The 17,578-nt window shown below is 30.0% G+C and overlaps 5 protein-coding genes across 5 annotated transcripts, besides 1 other annotated feature; 4 read left to right on the forward strand and 1 right to left on the reverse strand.

Moving 5' to 3' along the window:
* Window positions 1-963: 963 nt before the first annotated feature.
* Window positions 964-999: a mobile genetic element.
* A 120-nt stretch (window positions 1,000-1,119) lies between these two features.
* On the forward strand, window positions 1,120-1,610 carry TVAGG3_0937140 (spectrin binding; the record flags this gene model as incomplete). The annotated part of the gene is made up of 1 exon (XM_051252785.1): window positions 1,120-1,610. A coding segment is annotated over one exon (491 nt), but the record flags the coding sequence as incomplete, so codon positions are not given.
* Window positions 1,611-1,977: 367 nt separating this feature from the next.
* Window positions 1,978-6,447, forward strand: TVAGG3_0937150 (Ankyrin repeat family; the record flags this gene model as incomplete). The annotated part of the gene is made up of 1 exon (XM_001329387.1): window positions 1,978-6,447. One exon carries the CDS (start codon window positions 1,978-1,980, stop codon window positions 6,445-6,447), a length of 4,470 nt encoding a protein of 1,489 aa, XP_001329422.1.
* Window positions 6,448-8,311: 1,864 nt separating this feature from the next.
* TVAGG3_0937160 (spectrin binding) lies at window positions 8,312-12,048 on the forward strand (the record flags this gene model as incomplete). The annotated part of the gene is made up of 1 exon (XM_001329386.1): window positions 11,005-12,018. The coding sequence occupies one exon, from the start codon at window positions 11,005-11,007 to the stop codon at window positions 12,016-12,018; it is 1,014 nt and encodes a 337-aa protein (XP_001329421.1).
* Window positions 12,049-12,360: 312 nt separating this feature from the next.
* Window positions 12,361-13,784, forward strand: TVAGG3_0937170 (armadillo (ARM) repeat-containing protein family; the record flags this gene model as incomplete). Its single annotated transcript, XM_001329385.1, has 1 exon — window positions 12,361-13,779. One exon carries the CDS (start codon window positions 12,361-12,363, stop codon window positions 13,777-13,779), a length of 1,419 nt encoding a protein of 472 aa, XP_001329420.1.
* Window positions 13,785-14,089: 305 nt separating this feature from the next.
* On the reverse strand, window positions 14,090-17,304 carry TVAGG3_0937180 (biological adhesion protein; the record flags this gene model as incomplete). Its single annotated transcript, XM_001329384.1, has 1 exon — window positions 14,299-17,298. One exon carries the CDS (start codon window positions 17,296-17,298, stop codon window positions 14,299-14,301), a length of 3,000 nt encoding a protein of 999 aa, XP_001329419.1.
* Between the last annotated feature and the right edge of the window lie 274 nt (window positions 17,305-17,578).

Here is a 17,578-nt window from a genome sequence, read left to right on the forward strand (position 1 = left end):
CAATGATCTTAAAAGCGAAGGATAAACCTCAAAATTTACGAATATAATGAGTGGGAATATAATGCTTATCTATCATAAAACCATATGAAATATCAATTTTTGCTTTACGCCTAATTTTTGACGACAATTAGCAAAAAATGTTAAATGTTAACACTCAGTCCATTTGAATATGAAAAATAAAATTGACTTTGATTAAATGTTTTTATTTATCATGCAATTCTTCTTGCGACCAAAGATTTGAATAAAAGTTCAAAAATAAGATAGCTTAAAAAATAATATACGGTAGTGTTTACTAATCGATGAATAGTATAAAAATTCTATTAAAATGGATTTGATCCAAAAAAATATAAAACCAAAAATAATTGTTATAATTTAAATGAAGAAGTAATTTAAAACGATTTTATTTATGATCAAATTTTATATATTTTTTTGGATCAAATCCATTTTAATAGAATTTATATACTATTCATCTATTAGTAAACACTACCGTATATTATTTTTTAAGCTATCTTATTTTTTGAAATTTTATTCAAATCTTTGGTCGCAAGAAGAATTGCATGATAAATAAAAACATTTAATCAAAGTCAATTTTATTTTTCATATTCAAATGGACTGAGTGTTAACATTTAACATTTTTTGCTAATTGTCGTCAAAAATTAGGCGTAAAGCAAAAATTGATATTTCATATGGTTTTATGATAGATAAGCATTATATTCGTAAATTTTGAGGTTTATCCTTCGCTTTTAAGATCATTGAATTTGATTTTTATATAAAAGAGTTATATATTAGAAAATAATATGAGTTTATGTGATATTATTTTTCAGAAGATTTCATTCTATATGCCTATGAAAAGTACTCTCAAAACTAACTTTTTCCTAATTATAATTAAATCTAGAATATTGTATTATGCTTAGTATTATTTCATTTTTCTCATTCAATTTAGAATTTACAAATGTCAAAAAATTGAGAGCTGTCACTTTTGATGAATTTCTGTTTATTGCAAAAGTTAAAATGTTAATTTTTTGGAGATGCACTGTGCCTTTTTTTAATGGAAAAAAAATTGAATCGTGGAAAAAAAAATCGAAAATTTTTATGGAATTTTTATTTTTAAATTTTTTAATGTCTGAGCAAGACCTTCATCAAATTGAATACATTGAATTGAGAAGCAGATGTAAATACTACATCGATGTATATATTGCATTGTATCAACTGAAAACGGAAAACAAAGAAGAATTAAACTCAATTTACAAAATGATCAAAACCGAATTGATTGATTCAAAGAATTATCGACCACAAAATATAATCAAAGATATTTTAGATATAATCCCATATAATAATCGCTATATAAAGTCATATTTATATCTTGCCAAACTCGTATATGATGCTTATAATGTCACATATGTCAAAGTTGAACATATTTCAAACTTCCTGTTTTACAAAGAATTTGGAATTAAATTAGACGAATCCGATGATTTCAAAATAACTCAATATGAAGATCTCGATATTTATGCAAAAAATACAATTCCCAGAGCAATTATGGATGATGATAAAGAAAGATTCATCTACTTCATTGAAAGCGAAAGATTTGACGAAGATCAAAAATTTTATAGCAAATTTTTCCCAGAATCTTATGAAGGATATTCATTACTTGAATTATGTTGTTACCATGGAGCTGTTGATTGTTTCAAGTTATTAATAACAAAATTTGACACAAAAATTTCTGAGAAATGTCTTCAATTATCATTTTTAGGAGGAAATGCAGAAATCATCAATGAATGTTTGAAACATCAAACACCAAATGAAGAATGCATGAAATATGCAATTATTTCACACAACATTAATTTTGTTACATTCTTGATGAATGAATACAATATAAAGATCAATTTAGAATATTGCGGAAAATATAAGAACATCGAATCATTTTTAGTTTATTTCGATCAAATTAAAGATACTTACAAATGTTTCTTTTATTCAACAATGTTTGATACTCCATCCTTATGTGAATGTTTTCTTTCACAGGTTTCAAATGTCAATGAAAAGGATAATAAGGGACAAACAGTTCTTCATTATGCAACAAGATTTAAAAGTAAAGAAACTGCTGAATTTCTTATTTCACATGGTGCAAATATCAATGAAAAAGATAATAATGGAACAACAGCTCTTCATTTAGCAACATATTTGAATAGTAAAGAAACAGTTGAACTTCTTATTTCACATGGTGCAAATATCAATGAAAAAGATGAATATGGACAAACAGTTCTTCATTATGCAGCAGAAAATAATAGTAAAGAAACTGCTGAACTTCTTATTTCACATGGTGCAAATATCAATGAAAAAAATAAAAATGGAGCAACAGTTCTTCATTATGCAGCAAGATCTAATAGAAAAGAAACAGTTGAACTTCTTATTTCACATGGTGCAAATATCAATGAAAAAGATAAATATGGAGCAACAGCTCTTCGTATTGCAGCAGAAAATAATAGTAAAGAAACAGTTGAACTTCTTATTTCACATGGTGCAAATATCAATGAAAAAGATAACGATGGACAAACAGCTCTTCATTATGCAGCAAGATCTAATAGTAAAGAATATATCGAATTTCTTATTTCACATGGTGCAAATATCAATGAAAAAGATAACGATGGAGCAACAGTTCTTCATTATGCAGCAAGATCTAATAGAAAAGAAACAGTTGAACTTCTTATTTCACATGGTGCAAATATCAATGAAAAAGATAAAAATGGAGCAACAGTTCTTCATTATGCAGCAAGTAATAATAGAAAAGAAACAGTTGAACTTCTTATTTCACATGGTGCAAATATCAATGAAAAAGATAACGATGGACAAACAGTTCTTCCTTATGCAGCAAGATCTAATAGTAAAGAAACAGTTGAACTTCTTATTTCACATGGTGCAAATATCAATGAAAAAGATAATAATGGACAAACAGCTCTTCATTATGCAGCAAGATCTAATAGTAAAGAATATATCGAATTTCTTATTTCACATGGTGCAAATATCAATGAAAAAGATAATAATGGAGCAACAGCTCTTCATATTGCAGCAAGATCTAATAGTAAAGAATATATCGAATTTCTTATTTCACATGGTGCAAATATCAATGAAAAAGATAACGATGGACAAACAGTTCTTCATTATGCAGCAGAAAATAATAGTAAAGAAACAGTTGAACTTCTTATTTCACATGGTGCAAATATCAATGAAAAAGATAAATATGGAACAACAGCTCTTCCTTATGCAGCAAGTAATAATAGAAAAGAAACAGTTGAACTTCTTATTTCACATGGTGCAAATATCAATGAAAAAGATAAAAATGGAGCAACAGTTCTTCATTATGCAGCAGAATATAATAGTAAAGAATATATCGAATTTCTTATTTCACATGGTGCAAATATCAATGAAAAAGATAACGATGGACAAACAGTTCTTCATTATGCAACAAGTAATAATAGAAAAGAAACAGTTGAACTTCTTATTTCACATGGTGCAAATATCAATGAAAAAGATAAATATGGAACAACAGCTCTTCATTATGCAGCAGAAAATAATAGTAAAGAAACAGTTGAACTTCTTATTTCACATGGTGCAAATATCAATGAAAAAGATAACGATGGACAAACAGTTCTTCCTTATGCAGCAAGATCTAATAGAAAAGAAACAGTTGAACTTCTTATTTCACATGGTGCAAATATCAATGAAAAAGATAAAAATGGAGCAACAGTTCTTCATTATGCAGCAGAATATAATAGTAAAGAATATATCGAATTTCTTATTTCACATGGTGCAAATATCAATGAAAAAGATAATAATGGAGCAACAGCTCTTCGTATTGCAGCAAGATCTAATAGTAAAGAAACAGTTGAACTTCTTATTTCACATGGTGCAAATATCAATGAAAAAAATAAAAATGGAACAACAGTTCTTCATTATGCAGCAAGTAATAATAGAAAAGAAACAGTTGAACTTCTTATTTCACATGGTGCAAATATCAATGAAAAAGATAATAATGGAGCAACAGCTCTTCGTATTGCAGCAAGATCTAATAGTAAAGAAACAGTTGAACTTCTTATTTCACATGGTGCAAATATCAATGAAAAAGATAAATATGGAACAACAGTTCTTCATTATGCAGCAAGTAATAATAGAAAAGAAACAGTTGCACTTCTTATTTCACATGGTGCAAATATCAATGAAAAAGATAACGATGGACAAACAGCTCTTCATTATGCAGCAGAAAATAATAGTAAAGAAACAGTTGAACTTCTTATTTCACATGGTGCAAATATCAATGAAAAAGATAACGATGGACAAACAGCTCTTCATTATGCAGCAGAAAATAATAGTAAAGAAACAGTTGAACTTCTTATTTCACATGGTGCAAATATCAATGAAAAAGATAACGATGGACAAACAGCTCTTCATTATGCAGCAAGAGCTAATAGTAAAGAAACAGTTGAACTTCTTATTTCACATGGTGCAAATATCAATGAAAAAGATAAAAATGGAGCAACAGTTCTTCATTATGCAGCAAGTAATAATAGAAAAGAAACAGTTGAACTTCTTATTTCACATGGTGCAAATATCAATGAAAAAGATAAAAATGGAGCAACAGTTCTTCATTATGCAGCAAGATCTAATAGAAAAGAAACAGTTGAACTTCTTATTTCACATGGTGCAAATATCAATGAAAAAGATAAATATGGAGCAACAGCTCTTCGTATTGCAGCAGAAAATAATAGTAAAGAAACAGTTGAACTTCTTATTTCACATGGTGCAAATATCAATGAAAAAGATGAATATGGACAAACAGCTCTTCATTATGCAGCAAGATCTAATAGAAAAGAAACAGTTGAACTTCTTATTTCACATGGTGCAAATATCAATGAAAAAGATAACGATGGACAAACAGTTCTTCATTATGCAACAAGATTTAAAAGTAAAGAAACTGCTGAATTTCTTATTTCACATGGTGCAAATATCAATGAAAAAGATAACGATGGACAAACAGCTCTTCATTATGCAGCAGAAAATAATAGTAAAGAAACAGTTGAACTTCTTATTTCACATGGTGCAAATATCAATGAAAAAGATGAATATGGACAAACAGTTCTTCATTATGCAGCAGAAAATAATAGTAAAGAAACAGTTGAACTTCTTATTTCACATGGTGCAAATATCAATGAAAAAGATGAATATGGACAAACAGTTCTTCCTTATGCAGCAAGATCTAATAGTAAAGAAACAGTTGAACTTCTTATTTCACATGGTGCAAATATCAATGAAAAAGATAATAATGGACAAACAGCTCTTCATTATGCAGCAAGATCTAATAGTAAAGAATATATCGAATTTCTTATTTCACATGGTGCAAATATCAATGAAAAAGATAATAATGGAGCAACAGCTCTTCGTATTGCAGCAAGATCTAATAGTAAAGAATATATCGAATTTCTTATTTCACATGGTGCAAATATCAATGAAAAAGATAAATATGGAACAACAGCTCTTCATTATGCAGCAGAAAATAATAGTAAAGAAACAGTTGAACTTCTTATTTCACATGGTGCAAATATCAATGAAAAAAATAAAAATGGAACAACAGTTCTTCATTATGCAGCAAGTAATAATAGAAAAGAAACAGTTGAACTTCTTATTTCACATGGTGCAAATATCAATGAAAAAAATAAAAATGGAGCAACAATTCTTCATTATGCAGCAAGTAATAATAGTAAAGAAACAGTTGAACTTCTTATTTCACATGGTGCAAATATCAATGAAAAAGATAACGATGGAGCAACAGTTCTTCATTATGCAGCAAGTAATAATAGTAAAGAAACAGTTGAACTTCTTATTTCACATGGTGCAAATATCAATGAAAAAGATAACGATGGACAAACAGCTCTTCATTATGCAGCAGAAAATAATAGAAAAGAAACAGTTGAACTTCTTATTTCACATGGTGCAAATATCAATGAAAAAGATAACGATGGACAAACAGCTCTTCATTATGCAGCAGAAAATAATAGAAAAGAAACAGTTGAACTTCTTATTTCACATGGTGCAAATATCAATGAAAAAGATAACGATGGACAAACAGCTCTTCATTATGCAGCAAGATCTAATAGTAAAGAATATATCGAATTTCTTATTTCACATGGTGCAAATATCAATGAAAAAGATAATAATGGAGCAACAGCTCTTCATATTGCAGCAAGATCTAATAGTAAAGAATATATCGAATTTCTTATTTCACATGGTGCAAATATCAATGAAAAAGATAACGATGGACAAACAGTTCTTCATTATGCAGCAGAAAATAATAGTAAAGAAACAGTTGAACTTCTTATTTCACATGGTGCAAATATCAATGAAAAAGATAACGATGGACAAACTGCTCTTCAAAATGCTCCATGCTATATCTTATAAGTGACACAAAATTAGATCTTTTAAGTGGTCGGAAGGAAAGAATAAAAGAAACAAAGGAGTTGATTCCAATTGGAAAGTACTGAAAAGCGTTCTTACATGCAATATTAATGATTATATCATATACAATGTTTCGGAAAGAATTGTTCATGTAAATTGAGAGAGTTTTCACAAGTTAATAAAGAAAGTAGTTACTAATATGTAAATAAAACAAAATGTCAATATACAATAGTAAAATAAAATGTCATTTTATTTAATATTTCAAACATTTAGGTTACTGATTGGTGTAGCCTAATTTATTACACCAATTAGCAACTATCCTATATAGTATTCTTATTCTCCAGCATTATGCAATTTAAAATCAACTCCTACATGGATAAAACATCAAGATTGCACTTGCCAAAGCAATACATTAAAAATCCAAATTTTGCATCTCGAAAATGCAACGACAGAATTCCTCGTAATTTTGAGTTCTTATTTCGCTTATGAAACATATTCAAATAATTTGATTATAGAAAAAGTTACTAAAAGACGGCTTTTATATATAAATTACTTATAAATTACGATGATCTCTATAATGAGTGCACAGCACTGCATATAATCGTTATGATTTGATTGGAATAGTCATAACTCAAATCTAGACGATAGTTACTACATTTATGCGAATATAGTACGTTTCCATTCATCTATTTACTTGTTGTTGTTGAAATAAAAACTTTATTATTTTACTATCTTAAAATAAGAATTTTGTTATGGAAATAATATTTGCAACAACAATAAATGATTCAATCATGACATTACATCAATTATAGAATGAATTTTTATTAAATATGATATCAAAATCAAAAATTAGAAGTTTTTTATTAGTAAAAACGATTCCATTTGATGATTTGATTAATTATATAATACTTTGATTTTCCAAATTTTTTTCAAAATTGATTTTTTCATTTTTCAATTTTTGAATTTTTTTGGAATTTTGAGTTGATCAATTAAACAGAATGAGTATTGCGAATGCTTTTTATATCTCACAAAGTGATGAGTTAAAGGTGAATTTTTAAAAATTATTTTAAATCACAAATATCGTCCTTATTATCCTTTTTTTAAAAAAGAATAGTACTAAGCATTGATAAAGTATGATTTATATTAGTAAAATACTTGAATGAGAAGTGTAAAAGTAAAGATTTTCCATCATGTCTCTCACTCTGTCACTTTTTGGCGCCCTCGCTTCAGTATCACACTAGAAGTGTTTACCCTTTTCAAAAAATTTACCCTTTTCTCTCATATTTTCAACATATATATATAATAAATTAATAATGCAAAATTTCCAACCCTGAAGAGATAATGTGATTGCCCGATTCTACCAAGTTAGTTGAAAATTTTTTTACCGAAAAGATTACTCATTTCTTTTAAATATTATTGTTTTATAATTTTATTTTCTTTAATGTTTATTTGAAGACTTCAATAAACGTTCTCATTCTTTGTGTGACGTTATGCAGCTTCTTTGCAAGAATATCAAACTTATGTATTCTTATGTCATCAATTTTGTTCATTTAATTTACAATTTCTGTCCTCTGTTCAATCTTAATGTTTTATAATTATGCTTTTCATTTAAATTCATTAATAAGATAAATTTCGACATTTAAAAATCTGTCCTCTTTGAAAAATTTTGAATATTATTCCGCCAATTTTTTAAATATTTGCTTCTTAGGTTCAAGCTTAATGATGATCTAAAATAATGTTATGCTTAGCTCTAGACGTGGCCATTAAAAATGACGTTAAGAGAAAAAATTGACCTTATTCCAGTCAGCATACCTCTATAGGGAGACTTTACGTAGGAAAATGGGTTTAGATTCTAATTTAATTGTGGCTGCATTCGATCTATAAAAATATATTTCTAATGTTTAATGTTATTTTGTCAGAATCGTAGCAATTCTTGTCAATTTTTCAAAAAATTATTTAATTTGGCCGAAGGTGGCGTGCTTACCCGAAGGGCAAGCGAAGCCACCTGAGGCCCCAAATTATATATGATCAAATATATATCTTCGCACTGCAGATCAATAAATCACATGATATGATTGTTATTATTCATTCATATCATTCATATTTGGAGCCTAATGATTCTATTTATCTTATTTATTTGTCTTAATTCTATAGGCACTTCAATGAATTGAAAAGTGACATAAATGAATGAATTAAAAGATGTCGAAATTTCTGAGTATGCTCCAAATGTTATCGAGCGAAAACAGAGAATATCTTATGTAATGATGGTTGTTATATCTGTTGTGATTGTATTTTCTCTGATATTTGGACTATTTTACGCTCAGAACGTTTTATCATCTGTTGATATACATTTTTCTAAAAGGAATACTTCATTAATTCTCTTAAATAATGGTCCAAATACAGATTCTGTAGAATTTGAACTATATTTTAGTGAAAAAATTCCAAAACCTCTTCATTACAAACTGGAAATCATCGGCACTCACAATGAGAAATTAAAGATAACGAATATTCCAGTAAGTATACAACATTTAGTTGGAACAACTGGTAATACTCATCAAGTTTCAACATTAAGTACAACATTTCAATTTAATATAGACGCAAACAAAACAAAGCCGATTACAATGTATTCTACAGTAATTCCATCCAATAATTCAACATTTTCTTACGTATTCAAAACAAAAGGTTTTCAATTTTCTCGTTATTACTCGAATTTATATTATTTGGACTCAGACATAACACCATTAGTTTATTTACGAAATAATATGCTTAATATTACCTTTATTTCTTTCATGATTCTCATAATTCAGTATTATTTATGTAGAAAGTCTTTCACATCATCAATGGCGCTTATCATCGGAATGTTTGCTGTAATTGCATTTAATCCAAGTGTAATTAAGCAAGCATCTAACGATTTTATTAATATTTACAGACAAATTTCTTATTCTCTATTTCTAGCCATATATTACGCTGCTGTTCCAACAATTGCGCTTTCTTATTACCCATTTTCCAATTTGCTACCAACATTATGTTTCTCATTCTTCGTTTTGTTTTCATTTTTGTTATTTATTTCAGTTTTTCCACTTTTTACGCCTAGACATCAGCCATTTTACATCATCGATGGATTTAATGAATATCCGGACTCCGAAGCACTGATTTTTGCATTGCCATTGATTGGATTTCTTTCGATTTTCGGAATAATTCTTCTTGTCATTGCCACTTTCTTCGTAAAAGGGTCTGATTTAGTCAAAATACTACTTGCTATTGCTATTCAGCTCTATTCTACGTGTACAACGCTTTGGACAACTTTCAGACCTTTATCTTTCCCAGAAATCATAAAATTGCACCAGCACGTTGGGTTGTTTTATGATGGTATAGTACAGGTTATCTGTTCCCTTGTCTTTGCCCTCATTTTTACTAATTTTGATACCGAAATTGATATGGAATAAAATTATAGATTTTTTGTTTGTTAATATGAATAAACTGAAGATTGTTTGTATATTTCTCGTTTTAAAATGCTTTATATGTAAGATATTTGCCAAAATTTATATCGTTAAATCAAATTTGGCCCAATGATTGTGATTTCTGAGTATAAAATAACAAATACTTGACAAATTCTGAAGCGCTAAAGTCAAAATATTGTAATAAAAAAAATAATCTCAATTTCCTCCTAATTTGAAAATATCGGATATATGGCAGACATACATTAATAGGTGAATGCTTCTGCTTCAATTTAGACTACATTTTCCGAACCCCGTAAGATGCTCAATTTATCCTCAAAACTCAAAGGTTATGTAAACCATTGTACATGTTTCTATCATCATTATTACTTGAATGTGCTGTTTGTCAACAGTTTTCTAATCATTCAATTCTGATTTTCAATAGAAGTATCATTTTTCATTCAATTTTCTACATTCAAAGTTATCTGGATTTTACACATCATTTTTAGTGATGTCTGGAGAAAAGTCTAGTCATGATACTGCCCTAGAACTCTTGGATAAGAATAATGGCTATAGTGATGAGTTCATCGAATTATACAACTTAAAAACTTTTGACCAAGAAGAAATTAACAAACTATATAATGCAATCAAAACCAAGTTGATTGATTCAAAGTTATTCTTGCCCTCAGAAGTCATATTCCACATATTTGCTGCTATGCTGTACAATATTCGCTATTCCAGATCGTATTGGACCATATTCAAGAAGATTTATGAAGAGTACCACCCAGATAAGATCAATATTATCCATCCTATAATACACTACTTCTTTTACAAAGAATATGGAATTATTGTTCATCAAAAGTTGAAACCTTTATTTAGCTACTTCGATAAAATGCACTACACATTAGAAGTTCATGAGGAGAACACATTATATCGAGCTATTATGGAAGATGACATTAATGCAATGATTTCTTTCACAAAGAAGAAAGGATTTGATAAGAATCAAGCATTGTGTCATGAATATTATCCGGAAAGTCCTCTATCTCTTCTTGAATTATGTTGTTATCATGGATCTCTTCAGTGCTTTAATTATTTAAGATCAGAATTCAAATCAAAGATCACCATGAAATGTCTCCATCTTGCATGCTTAGGCGGAAATAAGGATATCTTGACTGAATGCATGCATGAAAGAAGACCAGATCAAAAATGCATGATATATGCTATTAATGCTCATAACTTTGAACTGGCATTATTCTTGAAGATGACAAGTGGTCTCAAAATTGATTTGATGGAAGGAATATTGATCAATTCAAACTTCCCAATATACGCCCTCTATTTGGATGTAACAAATGATCTCGATACTCTCTTTGTTTATTCTCCATTGTTCAAACTTGCATCATTGAGCGAATATCTTCTTTCCCATGGAGCAAACTTCAATGCAAAATCAGAACGTGGAACAACTGCCTTGCATTATGCCGCAATGAAGAATAACTGTACTATTATTAAGAATCTAATTTCACTTGGAGCAAATGTCAATGTAAGAGAAATTGAGGGAAGATCGCCACTTCATTATGCGGCATGCGGTAACAGTAAAGACGCAATTGAATTATTGATTAATCAAGGAGCAAATATTGAAGCTGAAGACATATTTAAACTCGCTCCACTTCATATTTCTGTGAAAGAAGCTGCAAAGGAAGCTGCAGAAGCTTTGCTTTCTCATGGAGCCAATATCGAAGCTCAAGATAAGGATGGCATGATACCACTTTTCCATGCATTTAAGCTCGAATCCAAGGGCAAAGAAATGATTGATTTATTAATTGCACATGGAGCAAATGTCAATGCAAAATTGCAAGATGGTAAATCGCTTCTTTGTTATGCAATATTAAATGCAAATAAAGAAATGGTTGAAACCTTAATCAAAGCAGGTGCAGATGTTAACACTCCAGATAACTTTAGCGTTCGACCACTTCATATGGCCTCTTTCCGTGATTTACAAGAAATTGCAAAAATTCTTGTTGATCATGGTGCAGATATATTTGCAGAAGATGATGAAGGGCATAATTCAATTCATTATGCTAAAGAAGGCAATAGCAATAATGTTTTGAACTATTTCAAAACATGCACATCAACTCATTGATAGTTTTATCATTAACTAATGAACTATCGCATACTTTTATTTTTATCCTAAAAAATATTTTATATTTTTAAACTTTTATGATGATTAATTCTGTAACACATCCATAGAATATATGTCAAAATAGATCCAGATGAGTTCACTTATAGAAGAAATCAGGAACAACATGGAATATTGATATTGAGAATTCAATTAGAATCTCTAAGTTTGTTTCAACGTGCATACTTACATTATGTTTAACTGGCGAGGTGTTCTTTCTCGAATCATCCCATTTCATATAGAATAACATCCTATATAATGGATGTGTGATAATATAAAATTCTTGTTAAGTATATTTAAGTTTTTATGTTCATATGGCAAATAGCTTTGTTTGATATAACATCTCTGAATAAAATGACTTTTTTTTTTCAGCTGCAGTTTTTCTACAAAGAGGGAGAAGATCCAAATACTCCACCATCAATCAAGAATGAGGATTTTGATGAAGAAGATTACTATGAGTCACAAATTGTCTCATTTATTCAAGAATTTGTCAATAATTCAGAAATTGATTTTAACAAAGTACGTTCATTTGCAAATTTTTTATCATCAATCGATATTAATTCACTGAAAAATCCTAATATATTTGCAAAAGAAGGATTTTTCATTAAATTAATTGAATTTACGATGCAAAATGAGGAAATAGATCAATATATTCTTCAAATTCTAGGAATTATTTCCAAAATAGAAGTTGTAGCTAATGAAATCCATGAAAATTCCCTACTTTCACACTTATTTTCTTTAGTTTCAAAACAAAATGATCGAGAAAATTTAAATGCGCTCCTTGCAATCATCGAAAATGTTCTAACTTACATAAATAATATCGATAAGTTCTATCTTGCTTCACAAGATTTTGATTTTTTACCGATATCCATATTTCCATTGCAATGTTTGAAGTTTCTAACAACTATATCAAAGAATGCTATTGGGTATACATCATGTGTAAAGATAATTAACAAATCTTTGTCAGTTTCCACTGTAAATTACGAAATTGGATATTTTTATATGTGGATTTCTTATTATATCGTAAGAAACAACAGGAAATACATAGATACATGTATGTCTGTCATAGAATTCCAATCAAATCCAACACTTTTGCCAAAATGTTTCAAATTCGTTGATTTAAACCATCCTGAAATCGTTACGCCATATCTACAGCTAATGATTCTTCTTATTAAAACAGATATTGAACCAAACATAGTTACTCAATTTATAAATTTAGATTTTCTCTTGGAAATCTTCAATGTCGAAGATTCTAGAGTCATATTAACTTCTCAACTCTTGTTTTGGTTAATAGATAGATCATTGCTTGATGAAAATTTCATTTCTGACTCAAGATTTATTAATTTGTTATTTGAAATCTTCGAAAATGCAAATTTAAGAGTCAAGGTATGCGCCATTAAAATAATTCACCATTGTCTAATTAAATTACCTCCAGATTTTGCTGTTCAGACGATTTTGTCTGTTGGTAGTTCAATTGCTGAATTTGCAGAACTGAATCCAGATGGAGATATCCTCCCATTCGAAACCATTGATATTTTGCTAGAAAAATCATCATTTTCACAGGAAATCAGAAATCTTATTGAATGTCTTAACGAAAATGATTATTCTGAAACACTTGAAGAATATTTAGACTCAGTTGAGGATGAAAATGTCTCTAACATTGTCTCTTGCTACCTAGAACATTATCAAAAGATTATTCAATCATTAGAAGAAGGAAACACATAAAACATATTCATTTGTTTGCTTGTATTATTTATTAAACATGTTTTTAATAATATTTTTATTCAAAAAGAAACAAAATATAACAATTTTTTATAAATAGCAGAATTATTGATATTCACTAATCTCGTTGTATTTCTAATGTATTAACAAATAGAAGTTATTTTTCGAAAATTATGAAATCTTAAAAATCATAATAAAAGTTATAGTTTTATATTTCATTTTCAAAATTTTTAAATTTTATCGAATTTTCAAATCTATTGATTTTTGAGTAATAACGAAATCAATTGCATATATAGCTCAGGTAAATTGCATTTTTCTGATTTATTTATATCGTTATAATCTTCATATCAGATTGTGATTTTTCTTCTGTTCCATGATAACATTTTAATGAGTTGTTATAAAGCAATCCATTCACCCGTTCATCAAATCATTTTATTAAGCGTGTTAAAAGGAATATTTTAAATTACAATCAAAAATAAATAAAAAAAATTATATAAAAATAAATGCATGAAAAAAAATAAGTTACATCGGAGTTCTCTTTCTTGGTGTTTCTGTTCTATCGAGTAAAGGAGGGAGTTTTTTAGCAGATGAAACAGCAGAAACTTCTTTCTTCGACAATCTCGAAGTTGTTGGTGCGTGAGACAAAGAGTTTGCACTTGGTCTTTGAGCGAACAACTTACTATAAGCATTTTCATGCTCAGTTATTTCTCTTTCATATTGTTTGAATTCTGCCTGATATTTAGCCAATGCATCTGTTCTTTCCTGAACAATTTCTTCCAATCTCTGGATATGTTCCAAATCTTCTGGTCTTGCATCTTTGAATTTGAGTTTTTCTTCCCATTCTTTGACGGATTGTTCCAAGTCCTGAACAATTTTTTCTTTTGCAGCAATTAATCTCTTTCCTTCTCCTTCCAAAGCTTCCTTTCTCTTCTCGAATTCCGCTGATTGTTCGGACATTCTCTTCTTGTGGTCTTCCTGCAATTGAGTCATTCTTTCATGGTGTTGCTGTCTTATGTAATCTGTTTGATTCTGTATTTGTTGCAGCTCGATATTTAACAATTCCAATTCGTGTTGTTGCTGGTTTTGGAGTTCAGCCAATTCTGCGTTTTGTTGTCTTTCGAATTCTTGGAGCTCGAACTGTGCATCTATTTGTGCTTGTTCGTACATCATCTTCATTTCGAACAGTTTTCTTTGGTGTTCGTGTGAAGAATTTAACAATGCTTGGTTGAGTTCTTCGACTTCTCTTTTTCCATTTTGTCTGATTTGTTTCAATTCTTCTGTCAACGCGTCTACTTCTTTCTTTCTTCTTTGTTCGACTTCGTTTAGTTTCTTTTGTGTTTCTCCATCGAATTTGCTTATTTTTCCTTCCAATTCTTTGATTGCTGCACCTTTTTCTGCCGAAATTTTGTTCATTTCAAGTTGAAGTTTCTTTAATTCTGCTTCACCTCTTTTAGTTTCTTCTTCAGTTTCTTTTCTTATTCTCGCCAATTCCTTTGTCTTAAACTCTTCTGCATCAGCTAGTTCTATCTTTAATCTGTCCAATGTCTTCTGGTAATCTTCTTTCTTCATTCTTCTTGCATCTTCATTTTGTTTCTCTTCTTCAGCGAATTGTTTCCTTAAATTCTCCAATTTCGTTGTCCAATCTCTCTTTAATTGTTCTTTCTCGTCTGCCCAATTCATCTCCAATTGAGACATTTCAGCTTTAAGTTCTGCAATCTTTGCATTTTTCTCTTCAACTTCACGTTTTAATTGTGCATCGATTGCATTCTTTTCTGCTGTTTTAACTTCAATTTGGAGTCTTAAATCAGCCAATTCTTTATCCCATTGTTCTCTCATTTGTTCTAATTCATTTGATCTCTTCTTTTCTGTTTCGAATTTTTGTTTCTCTGTATCCAATTTCAAGTTTAATTGGCCTTCTTCTTCGATGCGTTTCATGTCCAACAAATGTTGTTTCTTTGCTTTCTCCATTTGCGCGAGATGTCCTGCATCAATTGACTTGATTTTCAAATCATATTCTCGATCTAACATGTTCATTGCTGCTCCATGTTTCATTTTAAGTACATTGAAATCGACATCGAGTTTGTGATCGATTTCTGCCATCTTTTGTTTATGTTCTATTTTCACTGCTTCTGTTTCTATTCTCAATCTTGCAGCGTCTTTTAATAGTTTCTCTAATTCATTTATTGAGTTACTTGATGAATCACGAAGTTGTTGTTGGTAATCAACCATTTTCTTGTCGTGTTCTTCCTTCATCTTTTTGATCTCCGCCATATGTTGTTTCTTCATTTCATCGATCTTTTGCCTTGATTGTTCCAGTTCTTGTTCCATTTCATTTCTGATTTTCGTGGAATCCGCGAGATGTTTCTTTTGCAACTCAATCATCTCCGCGTGCACTTCTCTCTCCTTTTTCCTTGCGTTCTCGATGTACTCTGTGTGCTGGCTGTCCAATGTTTCCAAAGCGTTTTTGTGTTCTTCGGCCAACTGAGCGTTCTTTTGGTCTGATGCTGCTGCATTTGCTTTTGCTGCGGCTTCGAACTCTTCTAGTTGCTTCTGGTATTTCTGCTTCTCGAGTTCGAGTTCTTCTTTGCGTTTCTTGACTTCTTCGTTATGTTCTTTCTCTTCTTTCTCCATTTGGGTGCGAATTGCGTTTAATTCATCTTGATGCTGCTTCTGGGAGTTCGCTAATTGGGCTTGGAGGTTCTGGAGCTCTTTCTGATGGGATTCTATGATCTGCTGCTTCATTTTTTCCGCTTTCTGCATCATTGAATCGAAATCTGATTGTTGTGATGCTAAAAGTTGCTTGAATTTCTCTAATTCATCAGTAAGTGAGACTTTTTCTTGCTCCAGTTTGGCAATCTCTGCTTCAATTTGCTTTTGCTGGCGATCAAGAGCTTCGACAGAAGAATTCTGAGATTGTTCAAGAGTATTCTTAAGTTCGGCAATTTCTGCATCGTATTTGGCTTTGAGTTCAGCTTCCTTCTTTTGTGTGGACTCAAGAAGTGCTTGATATTTTGCATTCGCATCGTTGATATGTGATTCTAGTTCGTTTTGCCTTTTTGCTTCAATTTGAGAAGTAACTTGTGAATGTATTCTTTGAATTTCCTCGTTTGCTTGTGAGAATGTTGCGTTTGCAGCTTCAGCACGTTTTCTTAATTCTTCTACTTGAGCTTTGAGTTCATTCAAGCGCTTAGTGGCGTTTTCTATAGCTCTAGAAGATTCCTGTTCAAGTTTTGCTTTTGCAGCTTCGAATTGTGCTTTTGTTGCTTCAAATTTTGTTTCAAATTCTGTTTTAACTGTATTTTCGATTAAAACATGGTACTGCTCGGATTCTTTTTCTGCTTCTGCTAGGTTTTCTTTTGATTTTTCCATAATTTCCTCAATTTCTGCTTCATATCTTGCTTTTAAGTTCTGAATGTCATCTTTATGATCAATGCTATCTGCATGTAGCCTAAAAACGACCTTTGTCAACTCAGCAATCTTCTTGCTGATGCGATAGCGCCATTCAGGATTAACTTCGGTCATTTTTAGATAAAAAATTGTCCGTTTTAAAAATCAGTCTACTATTTATGAGTGATTTTTCATGATATCTGAATTATTTGGGTAAAATACAACATTTTCATAATACAACATATCCATTATTTTCAATGTTTTACTTTGAAAATTTGAATCAATTCAAGGAAATTGTCCAATAACACTTCAACAGTTCATATCAGACTAATACAAAATGAAATTCCAATCCAATATGTCTAAATTCTATAATCTTGTTTCTCATATTTTTCAAATTAATGCTTCTGAGCGTTCA

This window comes from Trichomonas vaginalis, chromosome I, assembly GCF_026262505.1.
Source record: "Trichomonas vaginalis G3 chromosome I, whole genome shotgun sequence".
Taxonomy (NCBI): Eukaryota; Parabasalia; order Trichomonadida; family Trichomonadidae; genus Trichomonas; species Trichomonas vaginalis.